A 20,983-nucleotide genomic window follows, 5' to 3' on the forward strand; every position below is an offset into this window, starting at 1 on the left:
TATGAGAAAGAAGTACATTTGTTGATAAACTGCCCATTAAACATTAAAAATTTCAATTTTCAAAAATCCACAGATGCATATTTTACGAAATGATCTATGCCTATTAGATACAGTATGTACTAATAATGCAGCTGTCTATGATGTTGTTGAGGCACCGCTTCACAGCTGAAAACATTACAACATGTGCCCTGCAGTTCCAACTGAAGTTAGGAAACATTGCTTCAGTGAAACATCATTTGTATGTAAACTAAAAGCTGAGACTAAATGTGAGCTGACCGATGACAAAGCAATAAGACGAGTCAGGGCAAAAAACACATCCTTTCGCCGGATATCATAAACCTCCAATGAAGTCAACCTCACTGACATCTTTCTCTTTTGATGCAATATCAAGCTGTATAAAATTTACCTATTTTCCACTTCGCACAGCAACTTATTTATTTGATATACCATCAATAAGTCCATTGAATTTCACTGATCGGGTCTGGGAAAATCTTGAGCACAACGATAACCGACTGATATGATTCTGAATGTGTGACAACTCTGATGCATTTTGCCTTGTCAGGTGCTGTCAGCTTTACTAACAAGGTTCATCCACAGTTCAAGTCGTTCAGCTGAAAATCTGCTGAAATGAACGTCACCGGTTATTCATTCTCTTTTTAGAAACTCACAAGATACATCCGAGAAGTTAGTAAAATGTATCTCATGCCCACAAATCAAAGCTGAGGGATATGTATTCATATTCAATAACTTAGACTATTTTTGAAAAGTTTATTTCAGAAACTCAATTTGCAAAGTGAAATACATTAAATGCATATGACATATATAGGGTACACTTAAATGGATATTGGCAATCATTTATACTGTTAGATGGGATGACTTTACTCCCACAGCTCATTTAAGATTAGAATATTACATTAAGACCTGTCCAGGGCATAGCCCGCCTCTCACCCCATGAACCCTACAGAAAACTTGGATTTTTGTCCAAAACAGCAACATATGACACCTACCATGTTTCACAAGTGGGTCATAAATGACCCTAGTAAGAATCATTATGTATTTGTGCTTTATTTTTTGTAATTTTGTTTAAGGATAAGCAATGTAATGTAAAATAAATTCGGACTTCTAAATGTAATAAAGCGTCACTAAAACTACATTTTGTAATGCAAGATGTAATTGAATCCATGTTTAAATAGTTTTTATGTTATATCACTGCATTTTGTGGTATTTTGTAAAAAAAAATGCAATGGTTTCCTCTTTTCTAAAAATCATGATGTAATAACGTGGCGCATTATGCAATAAACAATCACAAACCGGTCTTTGTAGTCATCCAAATCAATATACAGTCAAGAACTGTCATGTTATGGATCCTAAACATTTAAATGTTAAATCTGAAACTCTTTCCAGTAAATACCAAACTTTAGATAATTTATTATTCAGCTTCATTGCCAAGGTAGCAACATCACAACACAAGAAAGTTGTTCAATACATGGATCGTTCTTAACATCAGCAACATGTGCTAAAAAAAACAAAAGAAGCAAAGATGTGTCTGAGAAGCATTTGATCTAACAATTTAATACAAATTGAACAGAACTAAGGAAATTCCCCAGACTTAAATATTCACATATGTGTAATGTTCAATGTTATGTTATCTTAATGTTAAAGTCCCCCTCCACACAGGTTTTGTTCTCTTGCATAACAAATTAAAGATGGTTTGTCAGGTCAAATTCTTATCGACAAATCATCCTCCAAATGATCACACTTTCAGCACCACGGAGAGCGTAAACTCGCTCACCTGTGACCTGGATAATAAGTGTAGGACGTGGTAATTTGCCATGTTATCTAGCTTTAAGCAGAAAAGTCTCCACTTTACTGACATTGAAAGGGTCTTTCACAAATCTTCGCAGAAATCATTACACAGTTGTTAGGGAAAGCAACTTAGTTGTTGTCTTGAAACCTGCTCAAATGCAGCCAAAAAGTTTGGCCCTAAAGTTCAGCCAAAGTGAATATAAAACGTCTCTCAGATGAGTAAGTAGGTGTGTGTGTGTGTGTGGTCTTGTACTTGGAGCTGAGCGAGAAATGTTTTGCTCATTTCACTAGTAGTGACCTGTTTTGGTCCTCACTTTTTTGGGCTAAGGGTTGGGTTTTAGCACTAATGTGTCAATTAGGTTTAGGGTAGGGTTGGCTTGAAAATGAATGGAAGTCTATGGAAGACAAGACCCCAGGATGTGTGGCGTGTGTGTGTGTGTGTGTGTGTGTGTGTGTGTGTGTGTGTGTGTGTGTGTGCGGAGGGGGGGGAGGGGGGGGGGGGGCATTTGCTCTTTACCTCTCGCAACATGTCTTCTCACAATTCCGATAGGAAAGCGTTATTTTCAATTATTTGTATGTTTCTAAACCATAACATGGTAGCTATTAAATGTATATTGATTAGGATGAACACAACGGCGGGTTTGTTTGCTGCACAATGCACCATGTTATTGGACTGTGAATTTTTTTAAAAGAGCAACCATTGAATTTTGTAATAACCACCACAAAATGTAATACTGTTATAACACAATGCGGTAGAAACAAATTAAAAAATCGTTCTTGGATTTTATTACATGTTGCATTACATGCAGTTTTGACGTCTGAATTTATTGCATTATATAATGCAATCATTTCTAAGATATTTTGTTATATAATTGTGTCCACGTAAGAAGTATTTCATGTTTGAAATACTTCTGGTTTTAACATTTCAAAAAACAACAAAAGAAATTGCACAAAAGCAATAGACTAATGTCAATATTAATTTTGTAAGTCTGAGTGTATGAATGGATGAGTGCATATGTGAAACAGCATCTGTGTGTGTGTGTGACTGTCTTGTACCCTTACTGTTTGCAGTTGTGGCAGAGTACTGGTTTCTGGCTTGATCATTGCTCACATGTACGTAGTATTTCCCACACCAACTGCTGACCTTATGGTCTTTGTTATGTAGGCAGATCTGAAACCTCTTTCACTTCTGTTGACCCTGTTTGTGTCTTTCTCATGGCTGAGTTGTGGCTCTTGTCCCCCAACACCTTCCGGTTGCTTTATTGATCGGGGTTTGCAGTTGTGTGCGTTTCTGGTGAAGGGTATGACAAGCTCCTTACAATACCCGGTGAGTAATAGCTGTCCAGCATTGATGGTAGCAATCTTGAACTCAGAGTTCTGAGTTGAAGACAAATTACAGGTACTATTCAGGGTGACAATGTCAAGGATGCTCTAACATAGCACCCTACTTGCAGGTGTACGTGGCAACCATCTGACTCACAGTTTCGACACCTCATTTGGTCCTATTGTAATATCTTATGACTTCTTTTGTCTTTTTTTGTTTTCTTTATGCCTTCAGTACCTGTCCACCAAGTGCAAAAACCATTTAGATGTATGTACTTGTTAAAGCCACGCTAAGCAATTTTCGAGTACCGCTCCCCCTACAGAACCTTTTTAAAATAGCACTGTGGTAAAACGCTCCCCTCCAACACCCTTCATCCTATATGATGAAGGGTGTTGTCCTGTTGTCAGGTGAACATTCATCCCAACCTCAAATCTTTTTTGCAGCCTTTACAGGTTTTTTTTTTTTTCATGCATTGCTTAGCATTTAGCTCAATTCATCTTTCCATCATATCTGGCCTGCTGGGGTCTAAAAAGAAATACACATTATGCTATTCAGATTATTTGTATAAAAAAAACTAAACCCTGCATTTTGTGTTATACTATGACACAGAATCTTAGAAATAGAAAAAGGTTTCCGTAAAATGCTGTTCAGACCCAAAGCAGAAGTCTATTCATAACCTCAGCATCATGCAGTTTTTACCTATTACATGCCCTATGAATGAGATAATTCTCTACTAGAAGTGTGATATGCCTCAACTCTCACACAAGGCTTCATAATAGGAAGTTCTCTAAGGCGTTGAAATGGCAATCAGCAATAGAATCTAAACCACAAAATCTCTTGCTGATGTTTTGATGAGAAATGTCAGGTCCTATGACAACGGCCAACAACCTATAAAAAAACAGTCTAGTGATCAATGAACAGCAAAAAGAATAATGTTTCAACCCTTGACCCCTCTTCTCTGCCTAACCAACGCAAACTGTGTCAGGGAGCTGCGTGCTTCAGAACAGGGGCCTCAAAACTTCATTAATCCTAATCCTAAAATAAACATCCAAGCTTGTAGACATTTGCAGCTTTCACATCTTCTGCTGGGGTCCGAGCGCCAAAGAACCTTTCTAATGTATCTCAATAAATCTCTCTAATTGCCTCTTTTTGCCTGGATGAGCCTCTCCAGACTGATTATTTTTTGTTATTATTATTCAGCCTAGAAGTGTCATCTTCTATTGTCTAACCATCCATCCATTTTCTAACACGTCTATCCGTTGTGGGGTCGTGAAGGGTGCTGGTGCCGATCTCCAGCTGTCAATGAGTGAGAGGCGGTGTACACCCTGGACTGGTCGCCAGTCTATCGCGGGGCACTTCTATTGTCTACTGAGTTTTTATTCATCTAAATAATCTAGTGCTGTTGTACTTCAGCTAGGTAGTTGTCAAACATCTCCATTAACATTGCGATTCATAGTCTTGCTCCAATTAATTTTATTTCTGTCTTTTCACTAGTGTAAATATTTTTCGTTTTGCTACGAAAAAAGAGTAGAATCAGAATCATCTAAATCTTCTCTCCCATTGTTTCTCTTATTAAATGGAGGTGATATCTGATGTTTTTTATATCACAGAAGCAGTCGATCTACACTGCTCTGGACATCAATTTCACACACACAAAAAATGTACTGGCTGAAAGAAAAGGTTCTGGGGTAATTCAACTCCAGGGGAACACGGTTCCAATTCTGATTAATCTGAAGCTTTGCTCCTTACTTACCCATCCAGACTTCTCCAAACTGCCCCGCTCCCAGTTTCTTCAACATCTTTATGGAGTCTTTAGAAATCTCCCAGGCATCCTTGTCCCACGGCCTCTGGGCTTTGGGTTTTACACATGGACGGTCTAACTTACGACACAGGCCATCTGCCTTAGCTGTAAGGCACAAAGGAACAATTATCCACTGTTTTCTGGTGGCAATTAGGACTAACAAAAGGATGTCCCACTAACCGGAACTAAAAAAACCAAACAAATTAGCAAAGCATAAAAACTGAAACCATGTGGGATTAGTGAGCTTGACTGGTTGGAATATTGTCACAATGTTTAATTTTTCTGGAAGACAAATATTTGTATCTGCCATTACCCAACAACATGGGATTAATTCATAATTTAACAACAGCAGGAAATCTATTCTCAAATAGGGCCAGATTGGTTTGGATAGCTTCTTTCCCTTAATTAAATGAAATCATTGTTTGAAACCTGCATTTTTTTTATCTACTTCATCTTTGTCTGATATTAAAATGTGTATGTGGATCTGAAACGTCCAGGTGCAACACAAAGCTAAGTCGGCTGTTGTGTGGAGGGGGGAAATAAAACCATGTTTTTTTAAAATGTAGTCTATAAATGACCTTCCTACAACAAACTGAGATGTGACCAAAATATCTCAACACTATCGCTGCAGTCCAGGCTAGATAAGACTGAATAACACTGAAGATAACACTGAATGAAGGAGTATAAAATATAAAACTGTTTTTTAATGAGTGAAAATATTTACCTATAAAATTAGTTTCAGGGTTATGCAGTATTTCTAAATCTTGATGACTGTATGCTTTCTTCTGAAAATCAGTCTAAAAAAAGCATTATTTCCTAATTTCTTTGCCTATTCTGTTGTAGTCAGCAATTTACTCCAGACTAAGTCAATAGGCATGACCTCACTCAGCCGATATTTCAAGTTCTTTTCCTCATAAATTCCTGATCCATACTCACTGCGGTAATGTTTAATCATGCTGCTGATGTCCGGGAAGGAAATTTTGGGAGAAATGTAAAAGCCGCCATTGTCCAACTTTCTGATTTTATAATGTTTCACTGAATCCATTCCCTGGGCATCAACATCTCGGATGGACAATGAGAAATTCCCTGTGAGGGAAAAAAAGTTCAAATTAAACCCCATGTGAAAACTCTCATGCTAATTGTGATGGAATTTTGTTAAGTGATTGTTGTACCTTTTGATGTTTCACTTTCCCTGATAAGATAAGCGCCGGGTTTGTTTGCTGGTGCCAACAGCTGCCTCTCAGCATCTTTCCTTATAATGTCTTTGAAAAACCACCTGTAATGATGTAGGAAGGATTTTACAGTGTGACGCACGGCCTTGACAAACACGGCGCAATAGTGTTGATAAAGCAACGCTGAAACTGTCATCCATCTCCTCCTGAACCCAACGTTACTCACTCTTCTGTTTCCATGGTATCAACTTGGGCGACGTAATTTGATGGGATGAATCCTACTTTGTTGGTTGTTAGAGACTTTGCTTTCCACCAATCTCCATGTCTGTTAAAACCAAACAAACACACAAACAAAAGAACATGAAAACATGAAAATATCGTCCGCCATTTCTACTTACATGGGAGATTTTCGCATGAACAGAAATGTCCTGAAATTCTCTTAAACAGATTTTTTTATGTATAATTGAACTCTGTTCAATGCCACCATTCAGCTTAGCCACAACGCAACCCCCCCCCCCCCCATCCCAGGGTGGCACAGCTTGGGAGTGGTATGAGCACAAAAAAGCTGTTTGTCACCTGCACCCAAAAAATAGTTTCTGTTACTTATCTGCATGCCCGTTTAAGGGTGCATGGGAGCTTCCATGGGGTAGTGCACGGTGTAAGCATTGTACTAAATAACAGCCATACAACACTAGTGGTTAATCAATCTTAAAACAGATTCTAATTCACAGCTTCTGATCTGGCTTCAGCATCCATTCATCCATTGTCTACACCCGCTTGTCCTTGCAGGGTGCCTGTCTCCAGAGAGAAACAACCATGGACACTCAAGCTCACCCCTAAGGGCAATTAAGAGCGACCATTTGACCTGACAGTCATGTTTTTGGACTGTAGGAGGAACAGGAATACCCAGGGAGAAGCCACCCGTGCACTGGGAAAATGTCCAAACTCCAAGAAGAAAGAGCGGCTCAGGCAGGGATTCAAACCCAGGACCTTGGCGCCAACATAACAGCCCACTGTTCAATTTATTTTAAAGAATTTTTTACTGCATTTCTAATTGTAAAACGTTAGACTGATTATATGAGGGCAACAGTGGTGCAGGAATTATGGCACCGTTGTATGGCAGCCTCGCCTCTGTCAGTCTGCCCCAGGGCAGCTGTGGCTACAAACATAGCTCACCACCGTCAGGGTGTGAATGTGTGAATGACTGTGGTGTAAATCGCTCAGAGATTCTTTCTAAAGAAACTCTTTTGAAGTTACAAAAGGCACATGCTTGGTGGTGTATGGGAAGGAACTGGACAGGCGTGGGTGCGTGTGTGTGTGTGTGGGAGGCAGCCTAGTTCCTTAGAAATAAGCTCACTTACTCTTCCAGGATTTTCATCTGCTCTCCTTTCTTGAATCCTAAGTCATCACGATGCGTTGCTTCATAAGGGTATAGGGCAATCACCACTTTGTCAGCCCCTTCTGTCTCTAAAACAGAAAACACAAGCGTTAGCACGTTAACCAGCACATGAAAAAATACATATATTGACCAAAAACAAAGAGGTTCTATTACAACAGAGTATTTGACTGCAATGTAAGTTTGGACATGTTGGCAAACCAAAACAAATGGAAAATACCGAGAGAAGTCCTGCCTGTTGATTATAAAATGAACAGGTTATCTGTTTTACTTGCATTTGAATTACAAAAATGGCTTTTATCTATGCTCTTCTCAGTTATAGCTGAAGCTTCAAAAAGCTGAACTGTATATTGTCACTAATGTTCAATTCAGCTTTGCTTCAGGAAATTTGCCCAAAATGCTGTGTAAAGTTTTATCTTGCATTATAAAACCAAATTTGAAAATAATTTAAACAGGGAGCGACATCAAGTATAAAGTGAGCAGGCTTCAGGCTTCAGTTCACTTTGTTCCAGGTAACGTCCTGCAATAGTTTCATCAGACAAGGACGGTAAATGCACGGCAAAAAAAAAATATGTTAAAGAGGAATACCTTGAATCTGCTGGAACACTTGACCTGGTAACAGGGAGCTGCTCTGTAAGCACAGCAAAACACTTTCAGTTTGCTTAAACATTTTTCACACGGCTGTGAATTTAGGTTTAGACACACATTTACAATACGTTCTTTTTATTTTTCCACACATCATTCTTCGAAAAAGGGAAGCTCTGTCTAGTTAGGAAATACTTAAGTTATCTTGTTGCCTAGACGTGGAAAACAATGTTCTTCATTTAAATAGAGGCTTAAGGTTTTTACTAGGTTTTTTTATCCTTAATAGAGCTCATCTAAAATATTTAAACTGGTTTAGCCGTGGTTCTAGCACATTAGAATCCATGGCTTAATCGGTTACTGTAGTTTGGGCTCAAATCAACAAAATGAATCAGGATTTCTATTTGGCTCAGCTTCCTTTCTACTTACATTGCTGTGTTGTGTTTTGGTGGTGGGGTTGCTGACATAGCGTGTTTGCTCAGGTTTTGGAGCCTTTTGACTGACTTTCCTCTCTATACCACTTGTCAGACCTCCGTTCAGCGTGGACTTCAGACAGCCCATCCTGCCTGCATGGGGAAGTGAGAAAAAGGAAGAGTGGGTTAGTCTGCTGCACATTAACAGCTGCTGAAACAAAAAATGGCTTTCCATCGAGCACCTGCGGCTTTTACACACACGCACGCGCGCATGCACGCAGACACACAAAAAACATATTGGGGTGAGAAGGTGGGAGTGGCGTGGTTTGGGCTTGGGGTCATGGTGTGGTTCTCTATTTCTGCCTGTGCTGGTTAAGCAGGGGCTTGTGTGCGGGGATGGTCTGGGCTCTTGGCATGTCGAGGTATCAGGGGGCTTCCTCCCTCGGTGTAGTGTTGCTTGTGCGGGTGCTAGGCCAAGTTCAGGAGTGGCGGCTCCCATCTGGTGGCCTAACACTCCCAGGGTGCATTGGTGGGGATCCCCCCTCTTGACCTCCCAGTGGGTAGCTCACCAGGTGGGATGGTGATGTGCCCTCCCTACCTCGGTCCCCACCGAGTTCTGGCTCCCGCAGTGGACTCTGAGGGGGGCCTTCTCTGCTTTCTGCTGGGTGGTCTTGCTGCCAGGGGTTGGGGTGGGCTCCGGGCGATGCGAGATGGTAGCGTGGCTTGGTTGCGGGGGCTCCATGCCCACTTAGAAATGGTTGAGTTAGATCACAGTAGCCTGCAATAGTAGCGCAGGTGAGAGAATCTGTTGACAGAACTATTAGTTTGCTCCAAAATTCTGGCCTTCCTGGAAGAGCGCCAGGAAGAAAGGCATCGCTGAAAGAAAATCCTGTTTGCCACATGCTATGTAGGGAAAAACAACAAGCCTGGAAGACGATGCTCTGCTCAGATGGGACCAGCACTGAACGTTTTAGCACACATAAACACATTAAGCGCTGGGGACGTTTGCCCTTCACCTGAACACACCGTCCCCGCAGAGAGACGTGGTGGCAGCACCATGTTGTGGGGATTCTTCAGTGGGGGCCTGGAAGCTGGTCAGAACTGGCTACCGAGGATAGTTATATGAACAGAACTAAATCAGAGGGAAGTAAGAGGCTTACTTTTCCCCCCATGATGACCAGATGCAAGATGGGAGATGGCAGCTTCTCCGGTGACCTTTGCATGACCGGACCTGTATTTAGTTTTACAGGTTTTACAGCTTCTTGTTTAAATGGTAGAAGGATTTGCTCAGTTGTTATATATTTACTTATTTTATTTTATTTTAACTTATAATTACCCCTGAGATTACTGTGTTTTATTTTCTTGCTTTCCCGTAACCCTCGACCATAAAGGTAATAAATACTTTTTACAACCTCCACTTGTGTCCAGTTTTACATGTTGCGTTGTATAAATCACAGACTGACATTCTTATTAAAATTGCCCAAGTGATTAAGATTAGACCTAATAATCCAGTTAAGCAAGAGAGGAAAGAGAACAGTTTACAGTGTTTGCCCTCTTGTGGTCCTTAACATCATGCATATTTTGTGCAAATAGATATTCATGGCATCTCTGCAACAGGCCATCATTATGTTAGATACTGAACAGGTTTTCAGTGAGCCGATTTCTCGCACAGCAAGATCATTGTGGATTTTCTCACAGACAATAATCAAACTTTCTTGACTGACTTTATGAACGCAATCATTGCACAGAAAAAAGGATTCAGACTTTATGTTACTGAGATGCAGGCTGTCCTTTCTTTTTATCATGCAATAGATGCATGCTGCATGTCTAAATTTGCTTAAACAAATAGAATATGAAAATAAATAAATTAATAAAATGAGAGTTTACATGCAATGTTGCAGTGTTTTATAGTGCTGCAAAATTATGTAAAGGGTAACCTCCAAATCAACAGTTTTTTTGCCAATAAACTGTTAACATGGTTGTGTTATAGTCCCGTCTACATTTCCTGGTCATTATTTTGAAAAATTAGTGCATATTTGTTGAAATCCTGCTTTTGTGTCTAAAACAGTTACAGTAGGGCCGTCCTAGGGAGAAAAACGGTGGTCTTGCATTGAATTTCGCGTTAACATTGCTGTTGGTTGATGTGACATAGCAGCACTGTTGCACTTTTCAAACCCTCTAGCGACTGTTTTCTTCAAAAAAGTGACTAGAAACAAATCTACCAACATTTTCTGTGCTATTGGTGAATTTACGTGAAAGCGACCAACTGTTCTGCCGCTCCCCTCCCGTACCTTTGTATCCCCGCACACTTTGATGCAGTTTTTCAAAATTGCCTAAGGGCGGGAATATGCTTTTACATGGGGGTGAGGTACACTTTAAATAAAATGCCCAGGACACAAGTTTGTACTAAGATTTTGGTAGACTATCTTCTACAAAAACTAAAATCTGAATCTGTATGTTTATACCATTTCAGCCAGGTCTGAAATGGTATAAACATACCTCCCACAGTCATCTCGCTAATAATAACAAGTGGCATTGCACATCCTGTGCTGTGACAGGATGAAGCCCTGCGTACAGAGATGGTTCAGATGATGTTACAACATATAAAACAAAGAGGCCGAATTAATGGCACAAGAAAAAGTTTCACAAATGATTTGTTACTTTTGTGCAGTGTTGTGATATGACAGATAGACGTTGTGGACGTCTGCGTTACAACCAGACCCGGCGGCATGGGCGAGCCATTAATTTTTACTTTATAGTGTTCAGCCTGACACCAGTTCTCATGTTTATCAGGGTGTAGCTTATGCTTGACTTTTGAGTCAAGACACAGCACTACAGGTTGTATGGGGTAAGAGAGCTTTCTAAATAGATTTGTACATAAAAGGATAGTTGTGTCCATATCAGTCAGACGTTGTGCATAACAAACATTTGTAAACTCATAATAATTTAAATCACATTCAAAAGATACAACATACGGTTTAAATAGTTACAACTTCAATAACTAATAAATACAAATTTCAAGTTTAAATTTGTGCTTTACTCTTTATGAACACAAACAGCAGCGGCTGCTTGAGAATACGGATTTTTTCTTTGAGAATACGAATTCACAACAGTGGTCTGACGTCACGGTTTCCAAGGCTGGTTAATGGAGCAAAGAGTGCGAAGATAGGAGCCGCGCATGCGCTCTTCAGACTGACCGTCTCTGAATGCACCGCGGCTGCAGCTTCATTCCAGACAGCGCAGAGCTCACAGTGGTAAGTTAAACATTCCCTTTTCTGCTGCTGTTGTTTAAAAGTACGTTTTCAGATCGTTTGAGGCGAGAACATTATACTTTTAAGCTTCCCTACGTGGCCTGTTTACAGAGTTAGTGCATCATTTTAATAAAAAGTCCGACGTTGAGCGTCTGTGCCAACTGGTAGGTTTTTTAAGATTGACAGCCTATTTCCTACTTTTATCTTTAAAAAACAACAACATTGAGGATGGTATTAAACATGTGATCACGTTGAAATTGTGACTATTTATCTGTAAAGAATTAAAATGAAAACATAATTTTTATAACAGTAAAGGGAGTAGGGTTAAGCTACTTTGTTGCACCTATTAACCTTCACAGCATTGTTCATTAAGGAAAAGTTATTTCTGTCTGCCCACCTTTACAATGATTAATCTATAAATTATGTGCAGTTAGTTCAGTTCATTCTTTCAGTGAAATGGTAGAAATACCAGAGAAGGGAAGCCATTTGTTACATTTACTACTATATTAATCTGCATGTTAACCACATATAGTTTTATGGTGTTAAAAGGTGAGAATTGAAAAAACAATTATGGTAACATTTGGCATTTTTTTTATTTACAGTAAGAAACAGAAACAAAAAATGTGAGGATAAACACTTCTGTGCCGATCCTCCAAATATTTTTTAATGAAGGGGACCTGAAACCAGCCTTCAGGCTAAACAGGGCCACCATCATCCTCCTCCTTCAGCTGCTGCCCATCCAGAAGGTCCATGGACGGCCACAGGAGATAGAGGTGCTGGTGACCCTCTACTGGCTGGCCATCCTATAGGGAAACAGCTAAGCAGTAAGACCTCTTACCTTCTTGTCCTTAAATAGAGCCAACAATGACACACAATTGATACATAGATTATATAAATTGGATAGAAGATTAAGACAGATCAGCATATTACCTAAATTACAAGTTAATTTTATATTTGGTACAGGTCAAGTGGAGGCACGCTACAACAGGCACCACGCCAAGGCTGATAAACATCACTGAGCGCGCCTTTGGTGGTCTGAAGACACGATGGCGTTTCATCTTCTTAAGGGTGCTGGAGGTCTGCCTGACGTTTGCCCAAAAAGTAATCGGCGCCTGCTGCATCCTCCACAATATTTGTATAGAGGCAGGGGACCAGCTAGATGAGGAGGACGAGGAGGTTGACCCAGAGGAGGATGACCATGCTGAAGACAGGAAGCTGCTCCAGCTGGCTGCATGTTTAAGTGAACATGACTACACCTGACCTAATGTAGATCAGTTCTAGTCATGTACACGTGCTGCTTCATTTCCTTTTTTTCACTACCTGGAAAAATACATAAAATAATCAGTAAATTAATTTCCATTCCAACTATTTTTAATTGTATGTTTGTAGGTGTTGTCTAGAATAGAAGTTATTTCATTGTTTTAAACCACGTTAGTAACTGTTAATTTGTTGAATATGTTACACCTTCATTCTGTTCCAAAGTTAAAACATTTGTCTAAAATAAATATCTGTATTTTTTCATATATTGTTACTATTGTTTTCTTTCCCTCTTTCTTCTCTCGATTCTTCGTGTCCTCACTCAGAGGAAACTCACTTAGATAGGAAAAACATTTATAGAATTTATTTATAGATTTATTTATAGATTTTATATTAGGGCTGGACGATATAGAAAAAAGCATATTGATAAAAAAAATGCATATTGATCGATAGATAATTATCAAAAAGATTTAAAACCTGGCTCTTATAATATTGCTAAATGACTTACTTTTAATATATCACACACAAACACTCAATCCCAATTTTATTCTTATTTAACCAACATTTTTAATTATAACTGATTTTTTTTAAATGAAAAATGACTTAACTTAAGAGACCTGGGTGATGTTATTAAATACTGACAAAGAATAAACTAAAGTGACCAGCGCTGTTAGAGAAAAACTTGCAGCCCGAAACTTTTTTATCGCGGATCATGAGTGGCGAGTAATTGTTTGAAGCCAGGTTTTTCATGTCCATCACTATGAAGCACGTTACTGCATGCATGATGTCCTTACGCCGCCAGGACGCTTTGTCATTTTATCACAAAGAACGGAGCCCAGTAGCTGCTATACCTGCTTTGTTTTGGAAGAACTTCCATAAGATTCCTAAGAAGATGACGCGCAGCAGCGCGGGGCTGACACAACTCGCGCTGCTGCGGTAGTGAGCGGCTTACGTGATGAAACAAGTTGGTTGCGTTACCAGACTTTGTTTTTACCGGTTCCTTGCAAATGTTACAGTTCACTGTGGTTTATTTCAGTCAGGCTGGCGAACTAGTAAAACCCCGTTTTGGGACAATTTCCTCCGCCGCTCCTTGCTGCGACATATTCACATGCTCTGTGTTGTGGTTTGAGAGGGCGGCGCTTTGTGACGGCGTGCCTGGGTCCGCGATTACGATTGGTCGAGAGGAAGCAGTGACTGTAGCATCAACTAATATAGGCTAAGAGGAAGGAAGGGACACTGTCTCTATAACCGTCTTTTATCGACACTTTTTTCCCCTTATTGTGCCACACGTCTTTCGACTGATATATATTGTTATTAAATTATGGTCCAGCTCCATTTTATATGCTGCTGTCATTCTTTGGAGACATTTACAATTTATTCCAGCAATTATTGAGTTAATAAAGCAACACGCGTCAGCCTGATAAACACAAAACAAATCAATCACTCTTTTTTTTAAATTACGCACTAACTCTGTAAACAGGCCACGTAGGGAAGCTTAAAAGTATAATGTTCTCGCCTCAAACGATCTGAAAACGTACTTTTAAACAACAGCAGCAGAAAAGGGAATGTTTAACTTACCACTGTGAGCTCTGCGCTGTCTGGAATGAAGCTGCAGCCGCGGTGCATTCAGAGACGGTCAGTCTGAAGAGCGCATGCGCGGCTCCTATCTTCGCACTCTTTGCTCCATTAACCAGCCTTGGAAACCGTGACGTCAGACCACTGTTGTGAATTCGTATTCTCAAAGAAAAAATCCGTATTCTCAAGCAGCCGCTGCTGTTTGTGTTCATAAAGAGTAAAGCACAAATTTAAACTTGAAATTTGTATTTATTAGTTATTGAAGTTGTAACTATTTAAACCGTATGTTGTATCTTTTGAATGTGATTTAAATTATTATGAGTTTACAAATGTTTGTTATGCACAACGTCTGACTGATATGGACACAACTATCCTTTTATGTACAAATCTATTTAGAAAGCTCTCTTACCCCATAAGGTTGTCTCACTGTTTATTTCCAACCCCCCAAAAAAACAAGCCCAAATCTCAACCCCTCTGATGTTAAAAGCACAGAACTATTAAACACATAAGAACATGCCATTAGCACACAACTGCGCTGAAGCAAAGAAAAAACTTCACGCATACGGGGTCCCCGCAAAATATACAACCAGACAACCAAATAACACACAAGATCACTTTAACAATCAGGATATATAAACTGGATTTTTTTTAATCAATAGATTCCCAACATGAGTAATAAATCTACCTTAATATAAACGTCATTTCTCTTATAGAGCAATCAAACATTTTTCTTTCTCACATGAAATATTTTTAAGTTGATCAGTAGAACTCAACCCCTCTTGGGGCGTTTACATTAACCAATACAATTTCACAGTGACACTTGATTAACCATTATTCTTTTCTTGTTCTATTATAACAATCAATATTATTCATTATAACTAGTCTTTATTGATGATGTCAGATTCGACAGATTCAACTAATTATAAAAATGAAATGACCAGTAAAATGAGTTCAAGGACATGGCATTTTATTAAAATGTTTTTAGTTTTCTACCAGACCAATTTTGATATATTTTGTTAGTAAATCTTTCTAAAAGCCCAACAAATGTTCTGAAAAACTTCCCAAATTTTTACAACCTGCCCATAAGCTGTTAGCTCAATGTGTTCAAAGGAAGCCTAATTCTGTGGAAACCTGCCTAATTTGGCAACACTGACTACACTATTGCTTTTTGTTTGGTTGGTTTTTTAGATTTTGATTGAGAATTTCTTTCTCAGCACTGTGGGGGTAGACACAGAGCCACTGTTCAGCCTGAAGCATGTAAAATGTGCCCCCCTAAAAAAATGCAATGCCCCCCCCTGTTATTTGTTTCTGCAGCCGGGTCTGGTTACAACACGCAATGCCGAAGGATTATCCCATGAAAGTTTATATCCACATAGCTTGTATAAAAGCTGGTCACTGTAAAATATTAAATTTTCTAAAATTTTACCATTTTTACTTGTTGCATGATTACATTATGCAGCAGGTACAGATCAGGCCACTGTGATAAATACATCAATGTGGCAATCCTGGTATAAAACCTTACTTATTGTGGGATGTGTGAAGAATGGTATTGCAAAAGTGAACACGACCCAGTTAAAATGCCAGGATGTTGTGATTTGTACGTCTCATTCCATCTTTACTGGCACATAAAAGCATGCAATTTAATTGAAGTATAGGTGTGCACATCTGAATGTAATATTCTGGTTTCTGTTCGGGTTTTATTTTTGAGTCATTTTACTTTCCTGCTTTAGGTTCTCTGCTTGCTTTGAGTTTTTGTCCTGTCTGGGTATTTATTTACTGTTAGGTTATCTGGTTTTGTCATCTGTTTTAGTCTAAGCTTTATTTTCTGTTTTAGGTTTTTTCTTTAGAGTGATTTTGTTTCTTTGTAAGTTGTGTGTGTAGTTTGTTTCTGTCCTCTTGTCTTGTCAGCTTTTTAGATTTGTCTGTTCTTGTTTTGAGCCTCAGCACTGATGTCTGGTCTAATTACCCACTCTACACACCTGCCTTACTCCACCCCTGTTGCAATCATCTCTGACCGGTTTCACCTGCTTCCACCTCCATATAAACAGTTGAGACCAGACATCAGTGCCAGGTTGTCTTGTTGAGTATGGGTGAGTTTTCCTCTTGCAACTTTCTGTTATGGTTTGCTTTTGGATTTTTGACCCCCTTGTCTCCAGAAACCTGAGCCATCCTGTTTTGCCTGTTCCTGCCGTGCCTGCCCCGTTACTCTGTTTATTTTTGTGCCGTCTTTTTGTTTGACGGTCTTTTTGGCTTTTTTCCCTGTTTTGCTTTTTGTTAATAAAGAACCTGATCTGAACCTCTGCTGGTCTGGCTGAATTCTGGGTCCTCTGCTCCGATTCGTGACACTGAAGCCAAATTGTTTGTTTCGTGTACATTTTGATCCAGCTTTAACATGTACTCCTCTTGAGCCAACACCAAACATCGATCCTAGTAAATCTGATTCACCTGAAGCAAAGGTCGGCCTGTCCCAGCAGGATTATTAACATTTGCTCATTTGTATCCTTTAGCTAAATCCATAATTTGCACAGAGGTTTCCTAGGTTCTCATTATAAAAAGGTAGTAGTAGTCATTCTTTTCATACATGTGTATAGTGAAATGAAAACAATCATTGTTAATTGGGTGAAATATAGGGGGAATGCGGAAAATCCTAAACATTTTGATTGCTTATGAACTGATGAGAAGACAAGGTGGAAGCTAGTCATATAAACTACCAGGATGTCGGCAACTGCACTGAAGAAGCTGGCAAGTACTGGCTTTGTTTTTCATCTTGCAATGTTCTCCTGTAGTATTTATAAAACTGGACCAAGAAGTTGGGTTACAAGACCAAAACCTTTTTTTACCAACTAAAAAAAAAACAATCTTGCCTGGCTCACATATTCCAAAACCTTGTTGGAGACTGTTATGGTCTGGTAAAAGTAACCTAATTACAAAAGGCATGTTTGGCACAAAAATGACACCACACTCACTATGAAGCACGGTGGTGGCAGCATCATGCTGTGGGGTTCCTTTTCTCCAGGTGAAACTAAGATTTTTGTGAATAGCAATATGAGCAAATGAAAAATAAAAAAAAACCGTGTCTGTTTTGGTCAAAAACCTTCAGCTAGAAAGCTGAAGCTGATTTCATTCATCAGCATTACAGCGAGTCCAAACAGAGATGTATTTGGAACGGCCTAACCAGTCACCAGAGCTAAATCTGACAGAAAATCTATCCCAATTTCCCTGAAGAGGGCTTTGGACAAGAGATGTCCTCGTAGTCAGAGTTGAAGCACTTCTAGAAGGTAGAGAGAACAAATATGACTAAGTCTCAATTAGACCTGCTTCTAGACTCCTACCAATGAAGACTACTTGTTTGTTTTTGAATCTAAAAGGTACAGCGTTTTAGTTTAAGGGAGTGTATACTTATTCAACCAGGCTGTTGTAGCTTCTTTATTTTATTTTTTGATTTTTTTTTCACTTATTTGTTTTACAGCTGAATTATACGGGACTTATGTCACATTAACGGTATAAAACGTTCTGAAATTTTATTTATCATGGTCTCATTTTTATGTCAAAGAAACCCCTGGCGTTTTAGCAGGGATGTGAACACTTTTAAAAAAGTGACAGTACAGGGCATGATATCTATAGAACATCTTAGTTTGATTGTTGGAATGATCTTTAGAGTACTTGAAATAACCAAAACTTGGAAAGAAGGCTGGAAGGACCCTCTGAGCAGGGGCGTTGTATAGGGGCAAAGGTTGGAACAACTCCAAGGGCCTCTGTCAGTCAGGGGCCCCCAAAAAGAACATTTTTAATATTTATATAAGGTTTTGGAATGGTTTTGATTTGTTGTCATAGGGCCCATAATTCCTGACAGCACCCCTGCCTCTGACTCAGCATGCTCTGTTAGGACCATAGCCCTTAATGTACCAAGTCAAGACCATTCGTCTAATCTTTCCTTGAATCTAACTGGACGGCAGGAGTTAAAAAGCCACAAAGAATTTGAGGTAGGACCTAAAAGTACTGGAAAATTTGCAACACATAACTTTTACTTTTTTATGTGTTTGAAGTTCTACTTTTCATACCAGGCCCCATATAATCTGCATCATAATCTGCATTTTAATCTGCGTCTGCTACTGGACAGAGTTTTCCGTGTAATGACTCAAAACCCAGTTAAAGCCCAGTTTGTCACTTATATAAAAAGACACGGCTGTTTTTCTTTTTCTTTCTTTTTTTGTAAATTGTTATTTTATCAAGACAAATTCTGCAATCTCAATAACAATCTTAAATGCACAAGTGTTTCTGGTGACATCCCAAAAGGCGCAAGGCAACTGATCAGACATGTTTTCAGTGCTTCCACTTGTGTTTTTCTCATTTTCTCCTCAATGTTGGCATGTGTTTGACCAAATGTTCTTCATTCCTCAATCAGGCTTCAGCAAAATGGTTGAAGCGTAAGTGAGACCAAGGTGTGGATTTAAGGAAAATTTAGCACCAATAAAGAAAATACAAGCAGCTTATGTAGAAAGGAAAATTGCCCGCGATATCATGATATTAATAATAACAACGGAATGTTGATATTTCTGGGAAATTATGTAAATAAAAAAGCAAACAGATTCCAACATAATGAGAAGAAAAACGTATCTAAAAAATGTTTATGTTACTTTTAGTGTCACTCTGTTGTGCAGATTCAAAGCAATTATTCAATGGAAAGAACAGTAAAACTGCCAGAACCAGCATTTAAGTCAAACTCTTACTCATTCATGTAAGGCTGTGTTCTTGGAAACTCAAATGCTACTGAAATGCTTCTAAGTTTGTGTCAAAATCTGTCAAGTCACTCGTCAGCTACAATGACTATTATTACCAAGATATCAGCTTTAATCTTGTGCCTCTTGCGATGTCATCAACCCAAAAAACACACAAAGTAGACTCTTCCTTTTTTTCTCTCTCTCTGTTTCCTTAGAACCTTTTAGTTTGTGAAATCCTGAGTTGAAAACCCAGGCTTCACCACTCAGCTGTATTTCTAATGTTCATCGTTAGCTGAAAAGAATTTATCACTGAATAGGACCTTTAAGGTCGATTGCAAATACAACTCAAGAGTTCCCTTGAAAGTGGAAGTAGATTCTACTGAGCAGATAGGAGTGAGATTGGCCAAGAGACACCAGAATGTAATCAATTAATGTAAAGCTTAATACTAGAGTCAAATAGGGTGAGCAGGATCACACAAACTATTTTGCGTCCCCCCGTAAGCGCCTGGACTGCTCCGCCCAAACCATGTCAGAGCGAGAGATAAAAGATTTGTTACTGCGGTTTTGCGTTTTCTTGTTGCATCGAGGTCACTTTTGATTGGACAGTTTGCGCTAACACATATTAAAGCCACACTCTGCCAGAAACAATGCTTAATTTAGCGCTGTCTCTATGTGTCAATGTAGACACACAGGATGCCAGTCCACATGCAACCTCAAATGCAAGCCACATGCATTCAAATTTAAAGCATTCTGTTCTGACATACGAACACAAACCACTCTCTTTGACCATGAATCTCCAGAATGGCAGATGCACATGCAAATGGTCAACCTGGACTAAAAAAGTGACAAACATGCATTTGGAATTTGTCTTATTGGGTCAGGAGTCGGGCAGCGTACATTCTGTGATATTATGGTTTTAAGTAAGGAACCCACACTGTTTCAGCCATCAACTTTTTTTTTCCTGCAGTTTGTTTTGATATAGAGAGGATTTTTTACACCAGGAAACATGCACTGGCTATAAAGAAATGAGCTAAGCATACCATTGATGGAGTAGATGTTAAACCCAGGAAAAGCTTCTACTGTCGGTGATATTAATGCAGAAATTGTAGGACAAAAAAATATATACTTTTGGAGGGAAAATATGATGGGTTGCAAAAGCATAAGTCATAAAAAATGATAAAGATTAAAACAAAAGATGTTAATGAACACTCTTTAGAGTCCAGGAGGACAGTTGGGAAAATAAAAAGAGGAAACACATAAACGGCAAAGAGGAATCATCAATGAAGCTCTGTTCAGAATTTTACATACGCTTCTCACCGGCAAAAATTTCCTATCAACTTTGGGCTTCAAATTATTTGTTTGTAAGGTTCCTTTTTCAGATTGGACCAACAATCCAACTAATCTAAATGTCCCTTGGCGAGTTCAATAGAAACAACATGCCTTTTGCAGCTGTCCAGAAAGTCCTGGCATCAGACTGACCGTCTTCCTGTCACAAACAGTACAACTTGTTTGAGTTGGTTGGTTACTTGGCAACAAATTTTGAGCATTGTCTATCTAATTTCCAATTGTTTCAGCGTCCGTGACACTCCAGAATCTTAACCTTGGCAGGCTTTTTCCTCTCTAAAGCCACATCTCTGTAGGAGCACCCAGTTTTGTCTCAGTGCCAAGCGTTAGACCCGAACTGT

At 39.2% G+C, this 20,983-nt stretch overlaps 1 protein-coding gene across 2 annotated transcripts in view; it reads right to left on the reverse strand.

Moving 5' to 3' along the window:
• Positions 1-20,983, reverse strand: part of lyn (LYN proto-oncogene, Src family tyrosine kinase) — a 33,004-nt gene that overhangs the window by 7,725 nt on the left and 4,296 nt on the right. For both annotated transcript variants that reach the window (XM_012877318.3, XM_036129204.1), the window contains exons 2-8: positions 8,511-8,647; positions 8,088-8,130; positions 7,465-7,570; positions 6,330-6,428; positions 6,104-6,207; positions 5,868-6,017; positions 4,884-5,036 (exon numbers count right to left, since the gene is read on the reverse strand). In XM_012877318.3, coding sequence (XP_012732772.2) covers positions 4,884-5,036; positions 5,868-6,017; positions 6,104-6,207; positions 6,330-6,428; positions 7,465-7,570; positions 8,088-8,130; positions 8,511-8,642 — 787 coding nt within the window. In that variant the 5' untranslated portion in view covers positions 8,643-8,647. The remainder of the gene's footprint in view (positions 1-4,883; positions 5,037-5,867; positions 6,018-6,103; positions 6,208-6,329; positions 6,429-7,464; positions 7,571-8,087; positions 8,131-8,510; positions 8,648-20,983) is intronic.

Source organism: Fundulus heteroclitus, unplaced genomic scaffold (genome assembly GCF_011125445.2).
Source record: "Fundulus heteroclitus isolate FHET01 unplaced genomic scaffold, MU-UCD_Fhet_4.1 scaffold_146, whole genome shotgun sequence".
In the NCBI taxonomy this organism is placed as follows: Eukaryota; Metazoa; Chordata; class Actinopteri; order Cyprinodontiformes; family Fundulidae; genus Fundulus; species Fundulus heteroclitus.